This window comes from Ambystoma mexicanum, chromosome 4q (genome assembly GCF_040938575.1).
Source record: "Ambystoma mexicanum isolate Mex_15411 chromosome 4q, UKY_AmexF1_1, whole genome shotgun sequence".
Taxonomy (NCBI): domain Eukaryota; kingdom Metazoa; phylum Chordata; class Amphibia; order Caudata; family Ambystomatidae; genus Ambystoma; species Ambystoma mexicanum.
Genome location: NC_090928.1, coordinates 219837043 through 219859503, shown reverse-complemented (window position 1 = coordinate 219859503; position 22461 = coordinate 219837043). Strand labels below are relative to the sequence as shown.

The window sequence follows — 22461 nt, the reverse complement described above, 5'->3', positions numbered from 1 at the left end:
CTGCCTGGACAGGAACATGTGCATGGAGTCTGAAGAACAGGCCTCGATTACGTACAATGACAATGTCTGAATAACTGTGTGAGCAAGCTTATGATCTCACAAATTGGTAGTGCCTTAGCTTCCCTTTGTGACTATTATGGTATATCGCCCTTTCAGCGACACCCTTTTTTACGAAGGGTGTTTTGCAGCAGCATTTTTGGGGTGGTGGGTATGGGCATATAAAGGGTTGGTGGGGTTTGGGATTTAAAAAAATAGATAACTGGAGGGTGGGGGGTTGCGAAGTAACCCCTGATTTTTTTTTTTTTTAATTCAAAACTTTTTTGGGCAAAGATTCCACTGCAAAACACCCGTCGTAAAAACAGGTGTCGATGAAATGACATAGAACCGACTATTACTGCCCCAATCATCACATGCACCTTGGTTGGTGTCAGATCTAATAAAAATGCTGTACTTCAAGCAACGCACTGAGGCAAGGACAACAGTAGATTGCACCTGCTTACCCAAGCAAATACGAGCTATACGAATGATCCTCTAATCAACATCACCACCAAAGATTTCAGCAACACAAGAAGACAACTGAACACACCAAGGTCTCAAACTCGTGAAATTTAATGCTGACCAATCTAACATGTGAGCATTTGCGGCCTTACCTGTTGAGAGATGGTGATTGCTTTCTAAACATAGCAGCAAACATTTGGCCTGAGTATGGATGGATAATATGCATGTGTAAAAAGTGGGAATTTGAGGAATTAGGTGGACTGTGGCAAAAGTAATGTTGTATGCCCTTACTGATTATCCTGACATTTATAATAAAAATATATGCTATATGATAGCAGTTAGCTGTAGATACTATCATATCACTGGGTTGAGCATTGCTTAACAATATAAGGATGTTAGCAGCTGTAATTTAGGCAATTCATATCTTCTTAACACAAGTGACCAGAAGCTTCGAGCATACATTTCAACGACATCCCATTCTTCCACTGTTCCAAACCCGGGGCTGATGAGCAGTGCTGGCTCCTCCTCTCAGACTCTAACCCGGGGCTGATGAGCAGTGCTGGCTCCTCCTCTCATACTCTAACCCGGGGCTGATGAGCAGTGCTGGCTCCTCCTCTCAGACTCTCTCCGCGGAGGAGACAGTATTTGATTGCTTCCGGCCATGCCTCTTGATGTGAGCATTGCGTTAATGCTCTCCAGGGCAAGCCCCTTTCTTTGCTGCATTCAGTCAATGGATATCCAATAAAAATAGAAGACGTGACGTTCAAAACATAGATGCAGATAATGGCTTTAAAGAAAAGTGCAAACGATTGATGAGGCGCAGAAATGTGCCACGGCTGGTATTTACAGACGAGAGTTCATGGTAGACTCTTATCGGATAATATAGTTTATTGAGTTTCACAACTGATAACACATTGGGCAATAGTCTTATTAGTCTGCTAACAACACAAGAGCTTTAACTTCAGCGCTTTGATGGATGGCGTCCAAGATGGTGCGCCGCCGACTTAGAAACACTGGTTATTCAAATGGCATTAATATTGCTTCTGCACAGATCCCGGCTCCCGGATCATACTCGTCCAGATGATTTCCGAAGTAGGAATTTGATCACACCACAATGCTGAATTCCACTACATTCACAGACGGTCCTGTTTCAACATGCAGATCATGCTAGGTGCAAGTTGGATCCTTTCTAGGGACCGACATAGCATGCCAAAGGTATGAGAAGGGATTACGTGTTGGAAACAAAGCCGGGCAATATTTCAGCTCTCAGTTGAGCCCGAGACTCGGCCTGGGCCTGGGACTGCTATGATGCCCGTAGCACTCACTATAGCATCACAGTCGGAGTCTTATGTATTGATCCCTGTATGAAGATGTGGCATTGGGTGTCTTGGCACAGTGGTAGCATCCTGCGTGCAGTCTTGGGGATCCTGTGCCTGGTGGATATCCTGAAATAACATTGTGTTGGTGTCCTTCCATTCTCTGTACTTCTTTGCCGTCAGCTTGTGGTCCTCCAGCAGCTGGTTAATACTGGCCAGATCATGTTCTTTACACTGTTAAATTAAAAGATAGAAAAAATCTCATTAAATCATTTGAGATGCAGCTCAGAATATTAGCATCCAACTATTAAATGAACCCCATAGTGAACTGACGTTTGTGTTACTTTGTTCTACAACTATGCTAATGTAATTTACAGTGGGCATAGCACTGTGGCTGGGAGTACATTGCAATAAGGGAATGAAAGGAAAGTCTCATTTGTTTATCGGTACCCACTGTTTTAACCTCTGCCAATAGGTGGCAGGCTTGTTTTTGGAACCTGGGAATGCTGGAAGTTCCATTTAAGCAATGCAGTGGCAGAAGACTATAACATGGAAATAATGGCATTGGGGTGGGCTGTACCATATTGTATTTGCACCCTGTTCTGAGGTAATGTCCCGAGGTAGTGGTCCATTACAAGACGGATCGTCCCCAAGACCATTGTTGCCTGTCTCCAATTATGCATATCAAAGTGCTGACAAAAAAGTGAAAAAAGGGAGAGTGTCAGTGTGCAGGAGACACACATGTTCTGCAGCTCTGATAGTGAAGCGAGGTGGGTACGGCAATGGTGCCGCAGGATGCGAGGTGTGCATGTGAGGTTGGGCAGGTGAGGGGGAAAGTGGCAGGAGTACGGGATGAAGATTCTCAGCGGGGACAAGGGGCGAAATGGAGAGGGTAGTGTGAATCAATTGGGCACAGAGGGATGCACAAGGTATATAGGGGAGGCCGAAAAACGACACCTGTGAGACAGATGCGCTCCAAATGGGGAAAGGCAGGCTTCTGCCGACAGAAAAAATCCATATTCCCTGCATCCTGATTGGTCGCCTTGCTGAGCCAGGATGCTAAATGCTGGTATACGTGTGCTCCTCCCCATCATTGCATGGTTTATCCTTTGTCTCTCCCTTATTTTAGCAGGACACTTTATCCTTAGTATGTAGAATGTTCTAATAGCATTTTAGCCCTTTCATCCTGGCCTATAGTTCCATTATATGCTTTCCCCTTCCTATAGGCTCACGCCAGCAGTCTGGGCTTATAATTGTGTTTGCTTTTTGTGGAACAAACAAGCACATAGTAGTTACATGTCATTTTTATTTTGTTTTTCATGACGAAGGAAAAAGTCTTAATTCATTTTTACATATTTTGGGGGTCACAACAGTCCCAAGGGTATCAGTAAAATTAAACTTTTTACTTGCGCTCCATTTTTATGTTAGGATATGGGATACAATACTCACAGTAATCGTATTTCTGATGCTTGTATCTGCTTAGATTCACATGTTCTGCATAGTCCGACATCTAGTGGTAGTCGCAGAGTATTACAATATTTGTTTTGGAAACTCAAAAACGGACATTGACAGGGCGTGTTAGTAATACTATCCCTAGTGTGACATGTACTGTACCCATGGTCCTTCACGCGTCAAGGTCCCTCTGATTGTTTCTGATATGAGGTTGCATGAAGTGTAGAGTGAGTACAGATGATAACGCAGAAACTGTGATAAACCAGAAAACATCCATGCTCCTTCTACTCCACTAGGGTAGGAAGGGTGGGTGCATGGGAATCTAAGCAGATACAAGCATCAGAAATACGATTACGGTGAGTATTGAATCCATTCTTCAGCTTGAGGATCTGCTTAGATCACATGCTCTGCATAGATTAGCAAGCAATATTTGGAGAAGGAGGTGGGAAGTGAGAAGATACAGCGGTAAATAGATGTTTTAGAACCGTTTGTCCCACCTGTGAACCTGCTGGCATCTGGGGGACGTTTACAATGAAGGCTGAGGTAGCTCGTGTATCTCTGGTAGAGTGAGCCCTGGGAGTGAAAGGTAAAACTCTTTTGGATAGGGAATAGCAAAGCTGTATGCACTTGACTTTCCATTTGGAGAAGGTGTTTTTTTATGTGATCACCCTCTCTCCCAGGTGCTATGAAAACAAAGAGTTGGTCTGTTTTCCTTAGAGGTTTAGTCTTGTTTACATAGTACAAGACCAGCCTCCGTACATCAAGTGTATGGAGCCTTCTTTCAGCTGAGTTTGATGGATTTTGAAAGACGGTAGGACGTTCTATGGATTGATTAAAATGAAACTTTGAAATTAACTTAGGTGAAAACCTAGGATGTGTTCTGAGGACAACAGTGTCCTTGTGGATAATGAAGAAAGGGTCTTGCTACAGACAAAGCCTGTTGCTCACTAACTGGTCTTATAGAGGTGATAGTTACTAGGAACGCAGTTTTGTAAGTCAGATGTTTTAGGCTGGCGTTGTGCATAGGCTTAAAGGGTGGACCCATGAGCATGGAGAGCACGACATTAAGATCCCAGCCCTGTGGAGGGTTGGAAATTGGAGGGTACAGCCTTTTCACCCCTTACATGAATGATTTAATGATAGGGAGTTTCCACCAGAATAACTTGTTCTGTGAAGTGGTGGAAGCCGACAGGGCCACCAGATGCACCTTGATGGAGTTGAATACTAGTCCGGAGTCTAGTAGGTAAAGCATGTATAATGTTAGCTGGGGAACATTTTGTTGGGTTTAGAGTTTGTGACCTGCACCATATCACAAATCATTTCCACTTATTGAAATAGCAGTATCATGCTGTTGGGTTTTTGTGCCTCTTTTAGGATATCCATACACCTTTGTGAAAGATTTAAGTGACCAAATTCTATGACTTCAGGAGCCAAGCTGCCAAGTTCATGGATAGAGTAATGCTCCCTTGTGTTAGCATGTTGTATGGGCACGGGAGCTTGATTGGTTTGTACATCGCCAGTTTGAGCAGATGTGGAAACCAAGGTTGTCTCACCCACATAGGAGCAACCAGGATTAGAGTTACTTATTCCTGGTGCATCTTGTGCATTATCTTGCTCAGGAGTGGTATCAGGGGAAAAGCGTAAGCAAATTTTGCTGACCAGTTCATCCACAGGGCGTTCCCTTTGGACCCTGGTTGGGGAAATCTGGACGGAAAGTCTGGCCATTGCGCATTTATGCTTGTGGCAAAACAAGTCTAATAGGGGGGTGGGTGACCCCATTGTGAGAATATTCCGTCTAGGATATCTTTGTCGAGTTGCCACTCATGTTCTTCTGGTAGGTGGTATTTGCTTAGAGTGTCTGCCAGAGAATTGAGTTCCCCTGGAACATGTTGGGAGGTTAGAACATGCTCCACTTGAGTGCCCACTTCCATATTGTTTGGGGTAGGTTGGACAGACTTTGAGCGTGTGTGTCTCCCTGTTTCTTTATGTAGAACATGGCAGTGGTGCTGTCTGTAAGGACTTGCACTGTCTCACCTGAAAGATGTTGCTGAAAGGATTGAAGAGCCTTGAGGACTGCCGAAGGTTGCAGGAAGTCATGCATGTCATTTAACTTGAGAGGAGTTAAAAGTTCAGACGAGGGGGTTTCTGAGGTAGGAAGTTAGTGCGGACCAAATACTCCTGGGGTGAGAACGGGGCAGGGGTGGAGACAGCCATGTGTGTATATGTTTCTACACAATTGTTGGATCATAATAAATCTCTAAACCATGCCACATTCAGCGCGGTGAGGGGCGCATCCAACCCTGGGAATCACTCTGCGTGCTAGTTATAAGGACAGGTTTACCATTTTGCTCAGCTTTTTGGCAGTTGAGCGGGAAACCCCCAAACAGGCAGATGACTGGGTCGAGAGGTACACCTGCGATGGCGAGATTAGAGAGGGTGGTCGTGACATCAAGAGACACACCGCCCACCCCTGCGCCTCTGGTCAAAGGACCAGAATTCAGTGCCATTCATTTTCCATCTTGAGAAAGCGCTCATGTGGTTGGATCAAATTTCTTGATTTTGAATGGAGAATAATACTTCTGATTTAGGAATTTAAAATGGATTAGTTGGTATTTGGAATACATAGAAATTTTCTGCATTTGGATGCATGTCTCGTCCCACTCTTTGTCCTCCAGTGCAGTTCCCAATTTGATTTCCCACTGTCCCCTAGAGCTGGAAATGCTAGCACTCCGCCAAGCAGACAACAGGTTGTACACATTAGAAACAATGTGTGTGTGGGAACCAGTCGAGCTGATACATTTCAAAAGCAGGGTGGTTTTTGGTGATGTAGGAATGCGCAAAACATCTGCAACATCTCGCCCCAGATTCCGTTATATGGTAGATCCTGACAAATTGCAAATTGGAGAAGGACCATGCTCACAAATCTTTGTATTGAAATTATGATATCGTTAGTGAACAAGTCATGAAATGTGACCACGTCCAGTCTGCGCAGCTCTATTACAGTCCTTCTATTGTGAAAAAATGGAATCCTCTTAATTTTATCTAATGAGATATCAGCAGGATACAGTGGCCTTGATTATATTTGATGAGTAATCTATGGCAAGCCCATGTGGTAGCTTGCATTGTTTTAATTTCCCTAGTTTGGCCTTTTTGGGGGGTGATAAGAGTCCGGAAGGGCAAAGAGCATTTTCATGCCAATTGGCTGAGTAAAACCAATGGGTGGTGTGTTGTGCCAATGCCAATCGGCATAGTTCTCCAGATCAGAGACACCAAGCCCACCATTCCTAATAGGTAGAGGGAGTGTCTCCCATGTCAGCCTTTTATGTTTTCCACCCAAGACGAGTTGGAGGGATGCCCACATGAGCTCCGTGAAAACTTGATGTAGGAGTTAAATCGGTATATTAAATAAAAGACATAAGTATTTCGGAAGGATGACCATTTTGAGTAAGGTGATACCCGCCATCAGGAATAATGGGATCTTGCTCCAATTATACACTTTAGCCCAGATCTCAATCAGTAATAGCTGCAGGGATCTTGCAGTGCTGACCCCCAGGTATTTTACTCCCGTTGAGTTGCAGATAAGTTTGGGATGAGTGAATGGTGCGTGGAATATATCTGTCCAAAGGAAGTACCCCGTCTTTTTACCAGTTGATCTGGAGGATCACCTGTATTCCTCCACCTCCTGAATCAGGAGGGGATGGTTCTCAGAGGGACCGTCGACATATAAGAGTAAATAATTAGGATACAATGATATCAATACAGATTGACTATACATGTTGAATCCCCTGTATGAGTGGTACTCTCAACGGACAGAGGCAAGGGGCTCCACCGCTATAGTAAAAACAATAGGTGATAGTGGGCAGCAGGGTAACTGTTGAAAAAAACGAATCTGAAAAAAATCGAGGAAGAAATAACCGATTTATTTTTGTTTGATTTTTTTCAAAATGTTGGTACATTTTTTTTAAAACATAGGTGTGGGGTGGGGTGGGTTAAGGGTATTAGGTAAGCTAGGGGCGTTAAGAGGGTGGCTGCATTATTAAAAAATAAAGTGCAAAAAGCAAGTAGTTATTTTGATTTTCCGACCAAATAAATTATTTCTAATTTGTTTTTTTTTTATTTGTTTTTTTCATGGACGACTGGATAGCGCTGCCTGGTTCCTCTCGACAACAGAAACTGATTAGAGTTGATGCTGTGCATAATAACTGAGCTAGAGCTAAAAAGGTGGTGCCATGCTGGAGAGCACAGTTGGCATAAAGTCCCACTATAAAGAGTAAAATGCCTTCTAGGCGTCAATTAGCACAGCAACTGCATTCCCATTGGGGTCTTTTAATTTCAGTATGTTAAACAGTCTACGGACATTGAAGGTAGTAGATGAGCCTGGTACAAATCAACTTTGATCAATGGTGGTAGCGAGCATTTGGCTAATATTAGGGTAAGGATATTATCCAGGTTAGGTGGAGATTCAAAAAGAGGGCTCTAGATGACCCAGTGTACAGAGATGACAGAGCATGACATCACCCAGTTCTTCCGGAATAATGTTGGCTCCGTTCAGGGACCGGGGGTGGTTTTGGAAACTTTGAAAGTTTATATCAGAGGGTTATGCCTTTATAGGGAGGTTGGGGTATTGAACGCTATTCAGGGATCTATGGCCACACTGGTGGGGGAAATTAAACAATTGGAGTGAGGCAGGCTGCACAAGGGTCCCCAGAATTTGGGGATAGACTGTGGCAAGCCAGTGGTGAATTTGCTGCCTGTGCGCTGTGTGAAGAATGCTTTCTTGGGGAACCAGTGGCCGATGCAGTTTATAGGGAAGGCTCCGGGCCAAGTTGGACTCTGGCCTGGGCAATTAGACAGGAGAGGCGTGCTGTGAACATTGTGGAAGTGGAGCGTGATGATCGTGTGAAGGTTAGGGACAATCAGGGAATTCATGTTATCTTCCAGGATTACTACGTTCATCTATATGCCACGCAGACTCATGCAGATATGCAAGACATAGGGGAAATCATAGATAAGGTGGACCAGGGGTGGCCATGGGGTGGTTGGCTCCAGATCAGGCTGTGCTACTGAATGAACCGTTGTCAGATGGAGATATCAGGAGGGTGGTTGACTCATTGGCAAATTGTAAAGCACCAGGGTTAGACGGTATAATGATTTTTATAAGGAGTACGCTGAGATAATTACTCCCCACCTGAGGTCAATGCATGAGGAGGCCCTTGCCGCTGGTAGACTTCCAGAATCCACTAGGACAGCGCTCGTGACAGTACTCCTGAAGCCCAATAAAGATCCTGGACATTGTGCCTCAGTCATCTCCCTGTATGCGGACGACGTGTTAATATATGTAAAAAAGTCTGAAGCAGAATCTGTTCCCAATAGTCCAGGAGATTCAGTGCTTTGGAGAGATGACTGATCTAAAAATAAACTGCGACAAATCTGGAGGTACTACCTGTGATGCCTCAGGTGCACCATAATGACATAGGCGAGGCATTCTGCTGGGGTCCCCAGGGTATCCGATATCTAGGCATAATGGAAATGCTGTCGAGAACCTCTCTGTATAGGGATAATTACCTGAAAGTACTTAAACAACTGGAAAGTAAAATCGAAGCTTGGGTTCTCCTGCCGTTGTCACAAGCGGCCAGGATATCACTAGCGAAGATGGTAGTGGTGCCTAAACTATTATATATTTTCAATAACATCACTATTACACCACTAGCCAGTTTCTGGGCATGTGGGCAGCGTATGATGGTCAGGTTGGTGTGCGCAGGTAAACAAGCCAGGATTGCATAGAAGTTCTCACGCAACTGTATGACAGGGGAGGGATGCAGTACACAGACTTGTAACGATATTACCTGGCAGCCCAACTACAGTACAGTGTGTGGTGGTGGTCTCCCACACCGGAACTACCACATATTCACACCCAGATGAACTGAGAGATATGCTTTGGGGCAGCCAGTTGGCAATGGAAGGGGAAGTGCAGCCGATGGTCAATACATGTGGGACAAAGCGTCCCCAGATACACCGAGATAGCTTCCACGCTGTGTAGTATGATAAAAGCCATGAATGTAGAACGTATGCATAAAGCTAGAGAGAAATGGAGGTGGCATTGGGAGGTGTGCTCTCAGATCAACAATGGAGGGTGGCTTGTATACAGGTGCAATGGATATCGATGAATTACAGGTATAGACTGATACAGTTTAAATACCTCCAGCAAACCTATTATACCCCACAACAAACGCAAAAATATGACCCAGATAGGACAGCAAAACATATTAGATGCCCACAAGAGCCGGCTGGTTTCATGCACGCGGTGTGGGAATGATGCGCCAATCTTGGGACAAGGTAATATCTGCTATGGGTGACATGGGCATACCGCAGCGTTCGGAGGCCCCGGAGGCATAGCTGTTAGCTATATTTGACATAGAAGGGAGATGTACCAAACGGCTGCTGAGCATGGCTTCAATTGTAGCCCGCCCTCTGATTGCAAAGACATGGGGGGAAAAAGAAGGCTCCGGAATTCCACCAATGGCTGAACTACATGAGCGAGTGTGAAAGGAGAGAAACCCAGTATGTGTTAACATTGCCGATCGGGAGTAGACCGCTGGACATATGGGCCCCCTTAAGGCTGTATGTAGTGAAGGATAAGGAGATACCTGAGCATGATGTGCATGCAGTGGACAATACTTCTGGGGCTACATCTTGAGATATGTACATTGTGGGGGATAATGGCCAGTGAAAGGCACCCAGTCCGTGTTATAGGACTAGGTGTTGGACATACTACCGAGATTGTATGGTGGTGTGGGTGATGTGGCTGATAGTTTGGATATGGGAACAATATGAACACTTTGTTGTTGTTTTGTTATATGTAATCTGTATGCAGTTGGAAAACAAAACATTAATACAAATATGTCCAAAAAAAGAAACTATAGGTCTCCCTTGGATGTGGCCGCCTTGGGATGAGGTCTCTGTCCCTTTTGTTGACAACTCATGCTATAATCAGAGGTGTCCCAGGGCAGGGCGGGGGGCCAAGCGACCTAGGTGCATGCTCAATTTGAAAATGGGCAGAAAGTACAGGGTGGTCAGCATTTTCTCCAGGAAGAGCACCAGCAGGCCCGTCTAAGTTGATTCAGGCATGCCTACAATCCACAGGTTGTTCAACCTTGACCTGTTGTTCAAATAGTCATTTTTGGCTTTAATGGCCACCATGTCTTTCTTCAGGGTGTTAAGGCAATTTTCCAGGCCTGGCTTTTGAGTCCTCCACTGCACTCACTCTCTGTTCAGCCTCAGACATTATGGTCAAAGATTGTTCTATCTTGGTGTTAGAGTGGACGACTTTAGATGTGAGGACGTCAAGTTTATGATCAACTGAATTAATGCTCGTCTGCAGCTGTAGCATGAATTGGTTGCTGCCATCTTTGTGGGGTTTCCGCTTACAGCAGGCCCACAGTGTAGTCAAGATTTTTGACAAACAGGTCAAGTTTGGCTTGCATTTTGGATGTGTTGGGCTTGCCCGACATGGTGTGCTTGCAGCGGTATGGGTAAACCATGTCTTTGTTGGCTTATATTCTGCACCAAAGCGTCACAGGGATGCCCCCCTCTCTAAGGTGTTTGCCGAACCTGGTTTTCAGAAGGTGGGCAAGGATGGTCTCTTCCCAATCATTTGGACAGGTGCCAGGCCCAAGCTGGGCTGCCCCGGTGCCTGTAGATCCCCAGAATCTTCCCGGCTCCTTCCTCGAGGTGCTCCCTGCAAGGTCACTTCCCTCCAGTTCCGGCAGTCACAATTTTAGCCTACCTTCAGCAAGTCGCTGGTGCAGAGCAGGGTTGCCTAGCTCACAATGGTGTTATGGCGTTGGGCCCTCCCCCCCCTCCTCTGTGCCAAGCAATGCACCTCCAGCTGCTGCTGTCACAATTAGCCTTGACGATGCACTGACCCAGTTCTCAAAGCAAGAACCTTTGCTAGGCAGTGGCAACCAGATGCTCCAGGCAGCAGATTCACACTGCTCCTCCGTTGTTCCCGGTGGTTTTGGTCCACAGCCACAGACTGAACCCCTCCAAGTATTTTGCGTCCCCACCTTAGCAAGCTGGTGAGGTGTCCGGCATTCAACTGAGTTCCCATCCTTCCGACTGGTGTCCATCATACGAGGTCTTCGGTGTGGTAGGATGCTTCTGTAATTGTAATCAGACTTTGGTCGGTCTAAAAACTCAGCAGATGGTGAGCAGGGCTGTAGCGTCCTGAAGTTAGATTAGGATAATTAAAGAGGATATGCCGGCTGGCGCGAAGCTGTTTGTTTATGCAGTCGTATTGCATGGTTGCTCTCTAGCACCATCAGTTCCTGCAAATATTTGTAAACGTATCCATTGGAAGGAATTCTGAGTTAGGTTATGAATTGCCAGTGCACCAATGGATGCTACAGGTAGCCACCTCCTGGAAATATTGCTAAATGTGTCTCTGTGACAGGAAATTATATTTTGGCATGAACAGACTGCATGCGATTGGCTGAGAGGGGCTGAAAGAGAAAGTAGCAGTATCCAGGGTGGGGCAAAACATAGACTGAATTCAGCTGGACATTAAGGGGTACGCATTGTGAAGAACACATTGATGCAATGTGCTTCATGAAACCATAAAATAGGACTAACTAGCAAATTGGATTATGCAGTCATTTTGGCTCTTGCTGATACATCGCAGGAAGAGGGCACCCATTCGCAAAGTAAATCTTGGGTATACTCCAACAGTAAAACTGGCTGAAATTGAATGGAGACAGAACCGAGGTGTTGGTGGTTGGTTCCCCCCAACCCCGAACCCTTGACTGTGGATCTCTTCCTTCTGGCCTTCCTCCTTGGGTCCGCTTCCAGTACCCTCTACGAAGATAAAAAATATTGGAGTGATGTCAGCCAATCTCACTCTGGCACCCCAAGTCTCCTCTATATGCCCGCAGGGGCATTTTCAGCTGAAAATCCTAAAAAAGTGCTCCATTTGATTCCACTTGTGCTACGCCTGCCTGTAGTAGCTGCTATGGTTCTGAGTAGGCTAGATTACTGCAACTCCCCGTACCTGGCACAGCCCAAGGGGCTGTTTGAAGGTTACAGCGCCTCCAGAATCTGGCAGCTAGGGTGGCAACGGGTACCCCTTATGGGTAACATATATCTCCAGTACTTTGCTCCCTTCTTTGGCTCCCTGTGGCACAGCGTATACAGTTCAAGGGACTCTGCATTGTGCAACGGGCCTTGCATGGCTAGGGGGCACAATACCTATACGTCAAATTTGAGCGTTATATTATGAACCGTCCATTGCGTTCAGCATCTGCAGGCATGCTTCGTGTGGCCTCTTTTCGCCGTTCCCAGCTTGGAGGACGTGCCTTCACTATCACAGCGGCACAACTGTGGAAAAGTCTTCCACCTGCTACGAAATCACTGCCTAACCATCTAGTCTTTCAGAAGGCTCTTAAAACCCATCTTTTCTAAATCTCCAGTTCTTTTGATCTGCTGTGTCCTCTTGCTTTAGTGGCGCTCTACCCTCTCAGCGCCAAGACGCCCTCGGGTGAAGGCACGCTATACAAATTACCATAACATAACATAACAGGCTACTAAGCTCTGATGCGAATTACCTCGGACGTATCAGCAAGAGCCAAAATGACTGCATAATGCAATGTCTTTCTATTTAATTGGAACCAGTGTGTGACCCATGGAATGTTGGTTTACGAGGACTCGTCTATCCTAGCCTTCATTTACCAAGATGGGGAGAAGCAGGAAGATTAGATGTGATTGAGAAACAGCCAGAGCAAAATTCCAAGTTGCTTTTTGGTGAAAACTGGAAAACAGTGACACCACACTTGTATCTGCAGGCAAACTAATGACAAAGAATAGAGGAATCCATTGCAAGTTTCTGTAAATACCAGTGGATGTTGATACCAGTCACTTTTATAATACATACAGAGCCCCTGATGAATGTCTGGCAAATCCTATCCATTGAGGACAGAAACTAAGTAGGGCAAAGATTATCATAGATTGCAATGTAGGGTCAGAACACCTACCCTGTGGGTAATCAGGTGATATAGATTTGATTGTGGATTGTTCCATTTATGTATTGTACCATCAGTTGTGTAACACTGATGTAAAAGTTTTAAAAAATGTGTTTATGAAATTAAAAAGTGATTGCATTGTTATATTGCATAATAAAATGTGTTGATGTTTTAATTAGATGGATGTGTAAAAAATATCCTTCCAGCTGCTCCATTTATTGACATTTGAGATCTGATACACAGTCCTTATATGGTTTACACACCCTAGCATTGATGCCACTGCACGGTTTTCTACAGTCCCCAAGGGGTAGCCGCCATTAACAGCCTTCACAGCCCCCCACCGCTCACCTTTAGCGTGCTGTTGAGTGTTCTTATTTTATGTAGCTTTTCATTCACAGAGGGGTTTTTGCTGCGTTTGATGAAGGATTTCCTCAGCTCCCGCTTTGTAGAGGGTCGGCGATCGCCGATGGGCGACAAACTCGCTTGTTCTAAGGCCTTGAAAAGTCTCTCCATTTCATCCTCGTCTGGGTTCATTTTTTGGGCTTGGAAGTTGAAAAGAAATAAAAAAGTTAAAATGTGCCAAAAATGCAGTACAAGCAGAGCATGTGATTTGAAAAGTAATCAAAGCATGCTTGATGTTTTTATGATTTAATTTAGTAGGGAATAATATTGTGACAAACGTTTGGGAGGAAGTGTCAAGGCCCTACTCGACTCTGCCCCACCACCTCCTCTCGCTTTGCTGAACAAGGATTTACGTGTGCAGTCTTCGCTTGCGCCACCTGCTGTGCATGATGGGCAGAACAAGATGGCACAGCAAAGGCCGAGTCAAGTGGCTCCATCATGGTGCCCATCAGCCACCTCAGCCTTGGCCAAAGTGCTATCCCCCCAAGGACAAGGCGCTTGAGCCTCATGATGGAGGAGTCGCACCACTTGGTAAGTCTTGTAGGAAGGGGGTAGAGGGAGGAGGCGGGAACTCTCAAGTTATGCTAGTCGTGCAGATCAGGGGTGTCCTTACAAGCAAAACTTTTAAAACTATTTTTTAAAGAGAAGACAATAAAGTAAACATAATCATAATTGAAGGACTAATAATGATAAAATACTGGAATGCTCTCCCACTCAACATTAGAACGGACCAATCCTATTACAGCTTCAGGCGGAACACTCTCACATGGTTACACTGTAATGACCCCCAAGATTAACCATGCCTCTACTCTCCCACAGATCCCACCTAATCTGACTGTATATATGTATATTCTTTACCTGACTCTGTAATGTATCATATGTATACTTTGCCTTACCCTGTAACTAAGTTTTTAAGAATTTATGCCTTTCTGTTCTCTGTTGCACCCAGTTACCTCTCAGTTTGGCGCGCCATACAAAATCAATAAACAAAATTGATATTTACATAAAAAATGAGCAATTTATTCCACACTGTTTTGCAAATGGAAATGTCAAAATTAACTGCTCTAACTTCCATTATTCATAACTATTCCGTAGACAAGACCCTCTTTCGATTGTAACCCAACAAAGAGTACAATTCACACAGAATCTGCAGGGACCCGCTGGGATGTAACACATGCACAGCAGTGCCTACATTGACCAACGCTGCTCTGCTATTATCACTGGAACCTGTGAACACCTATTAACTGCTGCGAGGGAGAGAAAAATGCCACAAACCATGATCTGTGATCTTCATTACTCCTAGTCCTACTATTCCTTGCCACAGTCCTTACTTTGGAGGAGGTCCCATGTACTTTGTAAATGAAAAAAAGCATTTTATACTCACAAAGCAGCCAACATTACAGGGCAACCCTAGATTCCACATGTGCTGGCCCTCCCTCAAGAAAACAAACCTGCACGGCAAAGACCAGGAATTATGCCAAAAGTAATCTAACCAACGAGCATCTCCTTTATGTGGGTGCTCGGCTTTCAGCATTTGCTAGAATGTGTCCGTCAGACTCTAATGTCTCTTCCTACCCTTTCTTCGCCAACTATATTCCCCTGCCTTACCGTCTATTCTTAACTGGGCCACACCAGCCTATAGGCTTGGCATTCCCAGAAGTACTATTTAGGAGTTTGCCCATGGGAAACAAATGTACAGGTAGTTCCCGGGAACCACTCTTCAGGGGCCTGCTTGAGCACATCCCAAGCCCATCAAGGAGCCAAGCACCACTTGTTGTTAAGTACCAATTACTTTTGGAAACTGATGCCAAACAACCCCGATCTCTGGCTCACCGTAACTGGATCAACATGCCCCTACGAGATCACTAAACACACCTTTTCCATGCTGCATCCTCCCTTTCCTTGGTCTGTGGCACCTGCAACTCTTTGCCCCTCCTCTTATCTTCCCTTGCTCCGGCCCTCCATAGACTAAGGTCTGAATGCGGCAGGCAGGGCTACCATATGCCAACCTCCGGACAAGCCTGTGCGCTCTGAGACCAGCACAATGGTGATTTGGTGCAGTAGCAAAGCTACATAACATAGCACAAGACTGTCCTTCCTTGCAGTGGAGAACGACCATCCCATGCAACCAAGGCTCAAACACATATTGACCCAATATGCTTCTTGGGAGCGACCCTGCCCCCAGTCCCAGGCATGTATGCACTAAATTGTGGAAGGAGAGGGTAGCAGATTTCTTATGTTTATGCACATTTTAAACGTTTGCCATTCGAAGCCCTATAATTGAGTTAGCCCTTCACTAAGTCCAAATCCCTTGCACTTTTTGGGAAACAATCGCAGAAACCTGTTCTTGCTTTTCTGCACCCCCACTCCAACCACATTGATGCTATTGTTAATTCTGGGACCTATAGGAGAATTCCAAGACGATAATGATGTTATACCAACCAATCGCCATGCAGTTTTTGCATGGACGCCTCTGCCTGTGTGGGAAAAGTGGGAGCAGGATGAAAGCCACCCCCTTATGTGAGCTCCTGCCAGCCTACCACTCAAACCGATATCCATGAATTCTTTGCATGTGCTTATCCATTATGGGTTATGGCACTGAACATAGATGACCCGCAACTAGGATCATGTGATCAACTCCTCAAGGTCCATGGACTGTCTTAGATGACCTAACACAGCTGGTACAAACATGACTAAAAGGCTGGCAGTGCTTAACCCCTTAAGGGTCAAGGACGAGTATGCTCGTCCTTTTTGCATAGTGTACGGTCTATGCCTCACAGTACGGGCACATTGGAAAACATTTATGAAATGTACAATACAACGGACACCAGATATGTGCATACCTGCAATACAAAACGATCAAGAGTACATTTATGAACAAGTTATTATGTATTACTTTTATTAATATTGTAATTATTAGGGTATTTATCGAGCGCGGACCTCGCTTCAGGAAGCAACGGAGCACTTCACAATCATAGAGGGAAGAACACAGTGAGGGAAGCAGAGAAACAAGGGAACAGGGAGCTAACAACGGGGGAGGGGAGAAACTTTGTCAGCAAGGGATCAACAGGCAACCAGGGGAGGAAACAGTGGGGAGCAGATCACCCAGACTCCAGGGTGTGGAGTGCAGGGTGCTTTATAGAAACCAACAGTCTTACATCATCACATGCAATCTTTATTTTCTTGGCTAAGCTATTCCTACGTCTCAGCGTGATGTGTCCCCAGCCTCGTCACCCTTTTTGACATTACATTCTAAAGGAAATAGGGATGTCTGCTTTGTATTTGAGTTTGTGATGCACAAGCAGGTTTCTCAAGGAGCATCTTGGTCTCCATGATGAATGGTGCTAATTTGAGAGGGGGGTTCCAGGTTCATGGGGTTGTCAAAGTGGATGCACACCAGTCTTGTGCACACAGTAAATATGCTAGGATTGTGAACATTGGGAGTAGATTGGGATTTTCAAAATGGGAATATACCAGGATGTGTTAAAGGGAATATAGTATCAAAGTTGTTAATCTTGAGATGGGATTTTGCAAACTGGGTGCATACTGGGAGGATCAAACACAGTAGCCTGGGCTTACACAGTTCCTCCCAGGACCATTCCGATCCCCTGCAGGCTCCAGAGAACTCAAGATGTGCAAACTTCCCTAATACCTCGTCAACGGATTGCAGTTATCTGGCTCAGAGAGCAACCGATCACCAATCCCAAGAAGCAGGTGATCATATATACCCCATCTGGCACACTGGCTTCTTTAGGATGGTGGTGACTTCACTTTGGGGCCTCTGGTGGGCTTTCCATTGCCAGGATCTACTCCACGGATGTACAAACATTTGAAGTCTAAGCATTGGACACCATCTCGGTTGCTGTTGAAGTCTTTTAAAGGAATGTGGGTTGGTGGTAGTAGTGGGTGCAGGTCTTTTGCAGGGGTCTGCAACCTGTGGCTCGTCCAGATGGTTTGAAATACAACTCCCATGATCCCTCACCATTGCCTATACTGGCTGGGGCTGATGGGAGTTGTTGTCCAAAATCATTTGAGGGCCAACATTTGGGAGGGAATATTAGGAAGTGTTCTTTTCCCCTTCCTGCCATGTGTATACTGGTTCAACTCTGGCTCTTAGGACTGTTGCTGTTTTATTTGAAAGACCCATTTTGGAGTTTGGAGTTCTCATCATGGGCCTCTACACCATATCCATGGACAAGCTTATCATCTTTTGGGTGTGATCTCAATGAAGTAGCCGAAGACTGGGTAAACTCACCTAGGTTGTGTAGCCCGTAGACCACCAGATCTGCAAACCAGTAAAGCAGGTGTAACATTTTACTTTTTAAAAAAAATCAAACTGCAAATCTCTCATGTCACTCATATTTATTAACACATCAGCCATCATTCTTCAGAATTACAGTCACATTTCTTTTCCAAAACACTTTCATGCACTATTCAGGAGAGTTTGGAAATGTTTTCAGAGCATGAATGATTTATTATGGTATTTATGGACCTAACTTTGAGAAGCAATGGAGCGGTTTACAGAGGTATACAGCAGTAGACATGCATAACAGAGCACTTTTCAGAGGTAACAATAGAACAGATATACAGCGGGGGATAGGATACAGTGGGACACAGGAACAGCTGTGTAGGGTGGCAGGGAGGAGAGGGGCAGATGGCGTCTAGCAAGTCAGGTGGCGTGGGTGGCGACGTGATGACCTAGGTGTTGAGGAGGAGAGACTCCTTGAGTTGTTTTCTCAATTGTAGGAACGTGGGGGCAAGTCTGATGCTAATGCGTAGGAGGTTCCATAGTGTTGGGGCATAGGGAGAGGAGGCTTGTTTTCTGGTCCTTACCTTTTTGCAGTGGTGGATTTCAAGTCTGCATGTGTCCGGGCTTCTGGTGGTGCACGGTCCACCAGAGATGCTGAGTTTCTCTGTAAGGTAGCTGGGTGACTTGAGGTCGACTGCCTTGAAGATGATGCAGCAAGGTGATTTGTGCTTGCAGTGGGAGCTAGTGAAGGTCAATGAGGGCTGGGGTGATGTGGTCGTATCTGCGTAGACCCTTGATGAGGCATGCAGCTGCGTGTAGGAGACTTCTCAGTGGCATAATAGAGGATGGCGAGAGGCCTTTGAGGAGGGCATTGCCCCCATCCAGAAGGGATAGGACCGGTGCTTGATCGGTGGATCTAAAGCTGTCCGGAGGGAGGAAAGTCTTGACTTTCCACAGGAGGGAGAGCTGACACCAAGCTGACTGAGTTTTATTACCTATGTGTGCCTTTGAGGAGAGTTGTTTGTCGATATGGAACCCGAGGGACTTGGCGCAGGAGGTGAGCTCAGGTGTGAAGCCCTCAAGGTTCATGGTTGTTCGCCAGCTCTGTATATCTGGGTGTTCTGTGTTGTTGGTGAGGAGTAGAAATTCGGTCTTGGAAGAGTATGCACTGGACATCCAAGACTGGATCACATTGGACCAAGATTGGATGAATGTATGAAGTGATCTGCTTATGTGCTCCACATTGTTCCGAAAGCTGCTATTGGGCGCATTGATGCTGAGGATAGTCAGAAGCCACTCCTATCCAGAATCCCTTTCTGTAAAACAGACACACAATGCAAAATGGAGAAGCATTCATTTACAAGGTTGATGCTCTGCTGTCAGTGCCAAGCAGTTTCCGATTTGGCACTCTGCCTGTTGATTGGCTGGAATTGCTCTTTACGTCCTAGAGCTGGTTCTCATGAATAAGTGCCAGAGGATGCTTTTAGTCGATCGCTGATTGGGGTTAGTGAGCAAGCAGCTTGCTATGGAAACAAAGGAACTCCTGCCCACTTCTCGCATGGGGGAAACAAAGGCTACCTTTTGGTGTTCTTGTTCGATGAACATGGCTTCTCCCATAAATGAAAGATCTAATAACCATTGGCTGTCAGATGGAGAGGCAGGACCTTAGTACACAACTAAGGGTGACTGCCTCATAGTCCATGCAGTTGATTAACTGTCTGAAAAAGAAGCAAGGATCCTGGTTTTCTGCTCCTTGCTTCTCTGCCTGTCAATCCATAAATCCTGCTCTCATCTGCATGTCCCGTAGACCCTCTCTGGAGATGCGGGTGTATTCCACAGGTCTGGTTTCTAGGTATTTGTTTTTATTTGTCATTTATATGGCGCTTTACTCCAAAGCCGAGTGCTAAATCAACAGTGGCGCATTCCCTATATCGGTCACCTTTGAGTTGTCCAATGAAATCAAGAAACACACAAAGCGATGTGTGTTTGGGGGGGAGGGAGGCTGTCGATTTCACCTTTACATCGCACCTCTTGTGTCACTCACTGCCATTCCGAGCAGCACTTTAATCCACTCTTCTGAACAGTGTGAAATCTAGTGCCAGCTAGCGGGCCAACGGGTGCAGAATAAAGCAGAGTGCCAGTCCCTTCCTTGCTGCAGCATGTCAATAAACCATGATGCAGCCATTCAAACACAATGACGCTGACTTCTTTACACCACATTATAACATAAATCATACACTAATGGAGGTGGATTTCACCTGGATACGAGAGAGACGCTCTTGATGCCTTCCTACATGCTACTCCACCCTGTCTTCTACTCACCAGCTTCTTCAATTATACATTTCTATGTGGGTAGATGTACTGTTGTCAGGACAGTGCATTTATTGGAAACCTCATCTGTTGTTAACTCCATGCCCCCGAGCTGCTGTTTGGATAAAGTGATGGAGTATGTAGGACTGAGGTTGAAGCAGGATTATCCAGCGCTATCTTAAGATCAGGGATGTGTGTTGTAGTTCCTGGGTTCCTAAATGAGGATCGGAGCCCAACAGTGACCATCCAGTGGGTCAAGTAGGCCTGGTGCTGTCCCTCGGGGGAGCTCGCTGGGTGTGCTTGGGTCCTCTGGAAAAGCCTTGCTTGAGGCCCCAGTAAATAGGAATAAAGCTCCTGTAGGAAGATGTTATGGACATCTCTATGGTGCTCTATCTGTTTAGTGCACTGATAAAAAAACGAAAATGGCGGTTTGGCACAAATTACAGGCTGCTGTATCAGGTTTCAAAAGTAACCTGCATCTCTGCACCTCGAGGTTCTTCTACACCTCAAGGAGAATAAGAGCAAGCATCAAACCATCATCACACCTTTGCCAACTCTGACAAACTTTGCAGTCATATATCCATGGGTGCATTTGGCAATAAAGGAGACACCGATTTCCGAGCTGCTCCTTGGGTATTTGTTTGTAACTTTTTTTACTTTGCTTTTTGGGGCTGCAGGTTCTACCCAACTAGGGAGTCTCTTGCAGGCATTAGATGAATATGTCGTGTGGGGTTTCTGGAGGACCTCTGTGCCACTCAGTGTGCAGTCGAGTTACGTTTTATGCACGCCAAAAAGTAAAACCTTAGGTACTTTAGTTTGGGATTGTTTATCTGCACAGGCTTCTATAGCTCATACCTCCTGTGAATTCACCTGATGACGTTTGGAAAAAGGGGTACCTTATTTTTTATTGTGGCTTTGCCGACATATGATTCAAGCTTTCTGCGCTTCATCAAGGCCCAAAAAAGGGGCTAGTGGTGCCTGGTGTTGATGTGTATTTGGCGGCATCACATCATATACTTGTCAATGGTTCATTTTGCATTTACTTATTTCGGAATGTGGATTTTTCATATTATAACTCCCTGTCGCTGACACCTAAACCAGTGCTTCCTCCAGACAAACCCTCACCGATATCGTCTTTGTCATTCCCTCGCCAGATCTATGGACTCTTCATACGATCTCTGTACCCTTTCTCTTCTTTTCCCACTAATGGTAGCACCCGGTGGGAGGCCCTCTCGGCCACCTTCCACTCCTGTAAGGTCATCATTAATGTTTACCTGAATGGTACCGTCTTGGTCCAAGGCCCTCAGGCCAACCTTCTCCTCTTTGATAGACGCTTCCCGTGCCTCATCAATTTCCTTTCTTCTTCTGCTGTCCATTCTCTCCCTTCCCCGGCTTCCTTGCCCCAGCTCTGTCTCCACCTTGGCTACCTTGCCCTCTGATCCTTCCTATTCTGCCCACCTCGGGCTCCTTCTACACCTCTGCAGGGTGTACCTCTGATTTGTACCCCTCCCTGGAAGTCTTCTAAGGATGGCAACCTTCTCCATATTGCCACTCTCAACTCTCGCTCAGCTGTCAAACACTCCTCTGACATCTGCGGTCTCTTGGAAGAACTTGACCTCAATGTCCTTGGTCTCACTGAGACATGGTTCACAGCCAGCTGTGTCACAAGCTTTGACACTCTCCTCATTGATGGCTACAAGATCCTCTCCACGCCCAGATCCAACCATTCCCGAGGGGGTGTAGTCCTGATCTTCCTGGAGTGGATTCCTGACTCTGTCATTTCCTACGCAGGCCTACTCCTCTTTTGTATGCCTTGCCTGCAGGCTTTCTCGCTCTCTCCTGGCCACCCTCTTACTGTGTGTACCATCTATCGGCCACCTGGTCAGATCTCCTCCTTCCTCTCTGCTGGGTGGTCCTCTTTGCCTCCATACTGCCCCAACCACTCAACTGCTCCTTCTTGGAGACTTTCATATCCACCTGGATGCTTCCTGATCTTCACCTGGACTATTACATGACATCTGTGACTCTCTCTTTCTTTCTATTCTCCCCTCTGGCCCGAATCATTCTGCAGGGCACACTCAGGATGTTCTGATCTCTTCAGACCTTCCCCTCCCTATCCCTCTCACCACTCCACTATCCTTGAGTGATCACTTTCTCCTTTCCTCCCATCTCACCCTCTCTACCCCCCAGGTCAAGCCAACTCCAGCACTGCCACCTACCT

At 45.8% G+C, this 22461-nt stretch overlaps 1 protein-coding gene across 1 annotated transcript in view; it reads right to left on the bottom strand.

Moving 5' to 3' along the window:
• Positions 1–593: 593 nt before the first annotated feature.
• The window catches only part of CNKSR3 (CNKSR family member 3), a 1181575-nt gene continuing 1159707 nt past the window's right edge, over positions 594–22461 (bottom strand). The window contains exons 23-24 of the mRNA XM_069607750.1: positions 13628–13821; positions 594–2048 (exon numbers count right to left, since the gene is read on the bottom strand). Of these exons, the coding sequence (XP_069463851.1) occupies positions 1845–2048; positions 13628–13821 (398 nt within the window). The 3' untranslated portion in view covers positions 594–1844. The remainder of the gene's footprint in view (positions 2049–13627; positions 13822–22461) is intronic.